The sequence below is a fragment of the Oncorhynchus mykiss genome, chromosome 23 (genome assembly GCF_057628025.1).
Source record: "Oncorhynchus mykiss isolate SJ-2025 chromosome 23, ASM5762802v1, whole genome shotgun sequence".
Taxonomy (NCBI): domain Eukaryota; kingdom Metazoa; phylum Chordata; class Actinopteri; order Salmoniformes; family Salmonidae; genus Oncorhynchus; species Oncorhynchus mykiss.
The window spans coordinates 19,324,647-19,332,830 of NC_143044.1; the positions used below are offsets into that span (position 1 = coordinate 19,324,647).

An 8,184-nucleotide genomic window follows, 5' to 3' on the forward strand; every position below is an offset into this window, starting at 1 on the left:
ACTCACAGGACTTCATGTTACACAATAAATGTGTATTCTGTTCGATAAAGTTAATCTTTATGTCCAAAAACTTCATTTTAAATTGGTGCGTTATGTTCAGAAATGCATGGTCTCAAACAAACATCCGGTGAAAGTGCAGAGAGCCACATCAAATTACAGAAATACTCATAATAAACATTGATGAAAGATACAAGTGTTTAACATACATTTAAAGATAAACTTCTCCTTAATGCAACCGCTGTGTCAGATTTCAAAAAGTAATTTTTCATTAGTTTTCATTAGTAACTGCATTGTTAATTCTCTTGAGAGGACTTTTTCCACATTTTATTGTGTTACTAATGAATTAAATTGAGGTTTTGTGCCACTGATCTACATACATTACCCCACAATGTAAAAGTAGACCCCACACATACAATTGTCTGTAAACTCCCTCAGTTAAGTAGTGAATTTCTACCCCAGATTCAACCACAAAGACCAGGGAGGTTTTCCATTGCCTCGCAAAGAAGGGCATCTATTGATAGATGGGTAAAAAAAATTAAAAGAAGACCCTGAATATTTATTCAAGCATGGTGAAGTTATTAATTATGCTTTGGATGGTGAATCAATACACCCAGTCACTACAAAGATACTGGCAACAGGCAACTCTGTTGCCAGACAGGAAGGAAACCACTGAGGGATTTCTCCATGAGGCTAATGTTGACTTTAGAACAGTTACAGAGTTTAATGGTTGTGATTGGAGAAAACTGAGGATTGATCAACAACATTGTAGTTACTCCACAATACTAACCTAAATGACAGATTGAAAAGAAGAAAGTCTGTACAAAATACAAATATTCCAAGACATGCATCCTGTTCGCTATAAGGCACCAAAGTAAAAAAAATGGGGCAAAGAAATTCACATTTTGCCCTGAATACAATGCATTACATTTTGGGCAAATCCAGCACATTACTGAACACCACTCTTCATATTTTCAATGCTGTCTGCATCATGTTATGAATATGCTCGTCATCAGCAAAGGGAGTTATTTTTGGGGGATAAAAATAAAAACGAATGGAGCACAAGCAAAATCCTTAAAGGAAACGTGGGTCAGTCTTCTTTCCTACAGACACGGAGACAAATTCACCTTCCATCAGGATAATAACCTAAAACTCAAGGCCAAATATGCACCGGAGTTGCTTACCAAGATTACATTGAATGTTCCATAGTGGCCTAGTTATAGTTTTGACTTAAATCGTCATGAAAATCTATGGCAAAACATGAAAATGGCAGCATCCCCTGTGGGGATGTTTTTCAGAGGCAGGGACTGAGATACTAGTCAGGATTCAGGGATATATGTACGGAGCAAAGTAGAGAGAGATCCTTGATGAAAACCTGCTCCAGAGCGCTCTGGACCTCAGACTGGGGCGATGGTTCATCTTCCAACAGGACAACGACCCTAAGCACACAGCCAAGACAATGCATGAGTGGCTTGGGGACAAGTCTCTGAATGTCCTTGAGTGGCCCAGCTAGATCTCAGATTTGAACCTGATCGAATATCTCTGGAGAGACCTGAAAATAGCTGTGCAGCGACTCTCCCCATCCATCCTGACATAGCTTGAGAGGATTTGCAGTGAATAATGGGGGAAACTCCCAAAATACAGGTGTGCCAAGCTTGTAGTGTCATACCCAGGAAGACTTGAGTCTGTAACCTGCTTTTGCTTTGTCATTATGGGGTATTGTGTGTATATTGATGAGGGGGAAAAACTATTTAATCCATTTTAGAATATGGCTGTTACATAACAACATGTGGAAAACGTCTAGGGGTTTGAATACTTCCGAATGCACTGTACAGTACACATTGCTTGACTCACATTGTTGTGCTGTGCTCACTTCAACAGGAAGGTAGTCCTTCTTGTGCCAAATTTTGTCAACAAACTTTGTCATCAATGTATGGCATTCTCTGAATTTATGGTGCTTTCAAGACAACTGGGAGCTCTAGAAAGAGGCCAGAGTTCCCATCTTGGAATTGCAAGTTGGATGACTGTTCAAAACCTATGTTTCCAAGTCGGAGCAATTTTTTTTCAGAGTTCCCAGTTTTCTTGAACTCACTGAAGTCTGATATTTCCCAGTTCCGAGTTTCCAGTTGTTTTGAACGAGGCAGAAGTCATGCTGGATTGACAGCATGGCCAATGTGTTCAACCTTTTCTGGCCCATGGTGTTGCATGTGAATGTTTAACCTTTTAAGCTTGGAAAATAAACCCTTAAACCCAGACTTGGACCACACACCCTTTCCATTGAATAGCAGGCTATTGATTGGTTTGCAATTCTTGCAGTTAGCCACTGATTCCTTTCAAACCGCTCATTGTTGAATTTGCGATTTACAACTTGTGTAATTTTTATGTCCAATGACTGATGAGCACTGAGACATTTTATCTTCATATGGCAAGGATTAAAAAGGATTTGCAAGTAGATATTTGACTTGATTCATGATGATGACTCATTGTCTAGCTTGCTAGCTAAGATTTTGAAAGTATGTTGACATGATCAGTCTAATTAAAGCTGTGGTAGATATAACGTGATTTGACATCATTTTATCTGTGGCCAGTGACTTCAGCCTTCTTGAATGGGCACTTCTAATGTAAATCTATGGCAGCACCCAAGGGGAATGAATTTTCTATCTCTTCCTATAGATTTTGAGGTGATGTAGTGTCCCCATGAGTAACAGAACACTGAGCCAATCACGGCTAAACTAGAGAATATGAGCAACCCCTACGCTCTTTATTTTCTGCTGGCTGCCCCACCACCACAGAAAGCACTGAGCTAGGCCGAAACACCTGCATTTTGGAGCTGCCTGCTCATGAAAGCAAAAAACAGACCATGTTTGAATGCAGCTTTATTAACTCAGTGATTTGGGTACAAAACGGGCACAATTTTTTCTTTATATTGACGGGTCGCCACTGATAATAACCTTGAGAACCTGGAGTAATGGTATAAAAATCCAATCCAGGGTGAGTATTGTTAACCTACAGTTTGTGAGTGTACTGCATGATCTTACAGTGTTTGTCTTGCTAGTGAGAAAGACAAACTGGGATATATTGGTACTTACTTAGAATCAAGTGGGTCCAGTTCTTAAAGTTACACAATAGCAAAACAGAATGAACCATCAAAATGAAAAGATTTAGATTTTTTTATCAATCAGAATTTATGGCACAGTAAACAGACAACTCACCATACTGAATTGAGAATACATTACTTGAGGGACATACAGTATCTTCTGCAGTTTCCATGATGAGATCTTTATGATGACTCCAGTTCCGTGTACTGTTCAAGCCAAAGTTTCTCTAATCTTCTTTTTTTCCAAGTTTTTGGATGCTCACAGTAGGGTGAGAAGCGCTTTTTGATTGCTGAATGTGAATTTTGCTGGGTCAAAAAAAACAAGGACAATTGTGTAGTAGTCTATGTCCTCGTTCTGGTGTATTTTTAATAGTTCTATACAAACCCACCAAAAAATATAATAAAGGAGGAGTAGATTGAAGTTTTAAGTCCACAACATGCTCTGTCAGTGTTCTCTGACCTTAGTTAGAAACAAACTGTTTTCCTTCACCCATGTATTGTTCTGCAGAGCACTCAGGTGGACAGTATCTGATAGACCAGATGAACCCCATGCTCATAACATTGTATATGGCCAGAAGTACTCTGAGGACGCACGATAGCCAGTCTTACAAGGGCATCAATTCATGAGAGAAGTGAGGAAAGACTGTGAAAATAAGCAACAAATGGTTGCTCTCATTTGCTAACCCCACCTCCACCTTACACACACACACACACACACACACACACACACACACACACACACACACACACACACACACACACACACAAACACACACACACACACACACACACACACACACACACACACACACACACATACACACACACACGCTATGATTTTAAAATGGATTGACATTGGCACCATAACAGTGCACTTTTGTCTAGAGTCAAATCAAATCAAAGTTTATTTGTCACATGCGCCGAATACAACAGGTGTAGGTAGACCTTACAGTGAAATGCTTACTTACAGGCTCTAACCAATAGTGCCAAAAAAATATTAGGTGAACAATAGGTAAGTAAAGATATAAAAACAACAGTAAAAATACAGTGGAAAATAACATTAGTGAGGCTATATACAGTAGCGAGGCTATAAAAGTAGTGAGGCTACATACAGACACCATACAGAGTGACATGATAGCAATATGTCTGTGTTCCTCATTATGCAAAGTAATTAAGCACTAATAATCAGGTGTTGCCATGGAAGCTTGTGCTGAGGGCAATCTTCATTGTATTTACATACACTATGCTAACTTTTCTGCAAAGCAAGGTGCTTCTCCTCTGCTTCACAATTAGATTCCCCCTGTCACTACGGTCTGAGGGGTGAGGACAGGGGCAGCACTACGCGCCTCAATCAGTGTCTAATCACAGTCAATGGTATCTTAAATGTAGTCAGCTAGCAGCACATTGATTGCAAACAATTTAACGGAGATTGGTCTTCTCAAACCTCCCGCCTCGTCAAGGACTCTCTTAGTATCACCAGCAGAGTGAAGCTTAAAGAAAGGACAGAAAAAAGCAACTAGAATCACATTTCTAGAGAACATTGTCTTCTTAGCTGTGAAGAGGGGGTGTGTTGGTGGGGGTGTGTGAGTCAACACTTCATGACCCAAACCCCACCTACCACCTCACCTCCCCCACACACAGTCTTTAGGCTGTGGGTCGCGAGGAGTATTGTTACGAAGGGCACTGCTTAAGGGAGGTCTGGGTAGACCCATTTAAGCCCTTACCCCTCCCCTCCCCTCTCTACCCCTCCCCATTCTCCTTTATTCTTCTATAAGCCCCTTTTATGCAAGTGTCCTGGGCCCCCGCATTCGCAAATAGTAGCAGACACTACGGTTCCAACATGGTAAGTGCGACATTTACATAGATACCGAATACCAAATATTGGAACTGGATATCATTTCATTGGTACATTTTGTTTTTGCAACCGGGTGTACTGTATGTTTGCAAAGTATGGGTATATTTTCCCTGTTATTTCTAAGTGAAGTAAGGACATTCTGCGCCGGCTTGGGGCTGTTTGTTTTGGTGTATGTCTTTGTTATGTACCACTATTTTGGAACAATCCAATGTGATTTCCTTCACATGGCAGGATATACTCCGAGTAAGGATGTTCAGATTACTCCCGTGTAAAAAGCATGAGTGGATTCATTCTCCAAAATGTTTGTTGAGGTGATTTTTATACAGATTAGTCCCATGTACCAGGTAGTGCTGCAGTTGTGGCTGCCCCCCTAAAATAGCTGCCGTGGCAGTATTTCCATCTCTCCCTTTTCTTGATTCGCTCCGTAGAGGATTCACTTGGCATGAGATCTATGTTACAGTGTTTAAGCTTAGAGCTGAAGCATTCCTCTCGTATTGATTTAAAGTGATGTGACAAAGTATATATTTTTTTATTACGATTCATTTAGAAATAGGTGCACTGAAAACAAACATCATACACATTCTAATGTGCTGTACAATTGGTACGCAACATCTTATGAATTGTGTTTTTTTTCTAAGTAGGGAATATAAAATGTTGTAAAACTTCTCATGTGTTTTTATGAAAAGAAGGGAAATGGGGTGTATTTAATTAATTTATGTTTCATTTTGTTTTCCCTCTCCATTTTCACTCCCTGTAGGTCTTTTGATCTCGGAGCATCCCGTTTTGTTTCCCTTCGGCGTCTTACTGATGCTTGGCTGCACTTGAATAAAGAACCCTTCAAGTAGCACTAATCACCACCAAACATGAGGTTCCTGTGGCCCCTGTTCTTCCTCCTGTGCCTTCGTGTCCTACCCAGCACCGAGGCCAAACACCAGATCTCCGACGACAAGACGTTGCATCTCCCACCACCATTGGCAGGCAAGATGCCCAAGAACTCTGTAACAAGCTCAGGAGGGTTCAGCACAAAGGTTGGCCATAACTGTACTTGGGATACGTCTGGGGAGGGCGTGGTGAATCTGCTGGTCAGCTGTAACTCCGGGGAGCAGACCTACTGGTGCCGCTACACTGGACAGCCAGACTTGTGCCAAGCCTACAGTGACAGGAAGGCACAGGTCAGGCACTGGAAACAACTGGTGGGCAAGCTGAAGAAGAGGAACAACGCGTGCAAAGGGGAGAAAGTGCTGAAGACCCCCACCTGCAAGGCCCCCATGGACTCCCACATGAAACTCAAAGAGAAGGGGAACAGTGGAGGAGAGAAGGATCCATTGCCCCTGGCTCCTGAAATGGTAGAGAAGGAGGAGAAGAAAGAGGATAGGACTCTGTTGGAGGAGAGGAATTGGGATGGAGAGATAAACGACATGGAGCCAGTGGAGAATTACTGTGCCGAGGGATGGCATTCTGTCTGTTCTTTCTTTGTAAGGTTTTTGGAAGGTTAAAGTTTTTAAGTGTTTCTAAGGTTAAACAAAGGACAAATCTGATGAACTCAGTTGGTTGAAAAACTCCACCTCTATATCCGGGCTTACTTCTTTGCTACGTAAACAAAAATGGTTTGTCTGAAGCGATATAGAGACGAAATATAGGCTTCATAGGAATGTTTTGGGTTGTGTATTTTATTGTGAACTAATATTTGCTATTGTTCATTTGTAGTCACTAGACTTGTATCAGATTTCTATTTTTTAACTTTAACACAGCATACAAAATTATACCTGTGAATAAACATACCTTACTATATAAATATTGAACATTTGTTTTATTAGTTTAATAAATGATCACAAATTAGATGGTTATTTTTTAGAAGCAGTTAATTAGAAGGACTATATGGATGATATAGTTATTTATATTGTGAAGTTGGGGAAATACTGTAATACTTGATACAAAATCGCAATAGTATTGACAAGATCTTTGTGCTGTAGTGTATACACTTGAGGATAACAAATTAATGGTAATGAGCATGAATAGGATAATATTGAGAAACTTTTATGTATTTTCCCCATAGTTTATCCCTTGATATTAGTTGCCAGAAAATAAAAAATCTCTTGAGACAATGTTATTTTTCTTAATGATGTCAACATAACACAGGAAATGCAGTTCTTAAAAATTGCCAACCCTGATAATCACATTTTTTTCATGTCTTTGTATGTAGTGATAGGGTCACGTCTGTGAGACCTTGTGTACACTTAGAATAGACATACAGAAAGTGTTAATTGAAAATGTCACAAGATTAAGATGAGATATTTGAAAATACTTTATGGCAAACAAGACTCACAAAATATCGTGGAAACCTGTTGTGATCTGTTTGAGGTGACACTGACTCTCCAAATTTGCACAATTGATTGCATGCTCTCTGGGAAATAAAGCAGTCTTGTGACTACAGTAATAAGTGGATGTTTATATATAGTTTTAAAAGTACCATCTTATTTAGTATCTGTGGCTCTACTATCTCTTTCTCATCCATAGTTTGATTGAGATTCTCTTCATGAGACAACTGTGTGGTTATTAATTGAAATATTGTCTGTCTTTTCTAGTGTTGCTTTTTTGTGTGATCTGGTAGCCAGTGGCCACAGACAACAAATAGACGATTATGAGTTGCACTGCCAATGCCAACAGATGGCAGGAGGTACCTCCTGGCACTATAGTGGGTGATCATTGCAGTCCACCTAAGCTATTCAAGTGCCCAATTTGTTCAGGTTAACACAAACTAAACATTTTTAATAAAAACTTGGACCGATTATACCAACCAGAGCCACAGTCTTGCCTTTAAGTCTCACTGCAATTTGCGTGTGTGTGTGTGTGTGTGTGTGTGTGTGTGTGTGTGTGTGTGTGTGTGTGTGTGTGTGTGTGTGTGTGTGTGTGTGTGTGTGTGTGTGTGTGTGTGTGTGTGTGTGTGTGTGTGTGTGTGTGTGTCCATGTGTGGTCTCTGTGAAATGTATGTGATGATGACTGGAAGGTGAGTTAGTGAATAGAAAGAGGATGGGTTTACAGTCATGGTGTGAATTGTCCCACAAAGGCACTCCTCCCACCTGTACCAGCTTTTTCCTCTGTGTCTCTATGTCACTAAAACTTCCTCTATAACTATAGCTATCAATCTGCTCTCAGTAACAGACTGATTATACACCTCTGAAAGCAGTAGCTATCATGTTCATTTCAAAGTACATTATTGTTTGGATCAGCAACT

At 40.2% G+C, this 8,184-nt stretch overlaps 1 protein-coding gene across 1 annotated transcript; it reads left to right on the top strand.

The window, feature by feature from the left end:
* The first annotated feature begins 4,747 nt into the window (after window positions 1-4,747).
* On the top strand, window positions 4,748-7,748 carry LOC110502550 (fibroblast growth factor-binding protein 2). The gene is made up of 2 exons (XM_021580670.3): window positions 4,748-4,937; window positions 5,707-7,748. Exon 2 carries the CDS (start codon window positions 5,813-5,815, stop codon window positions 6,443-6,445), a length of 633 nt encoding a protein of 210 aa, XP_021436345.1. The 5' UTR covers window positions 4,748-4,937; window positions 5,707-5,812; the 3' UTR covers window positions 6,446-7,748.
* Window positions 7,749-8,184: the final 436 nt, after the last annotated feature.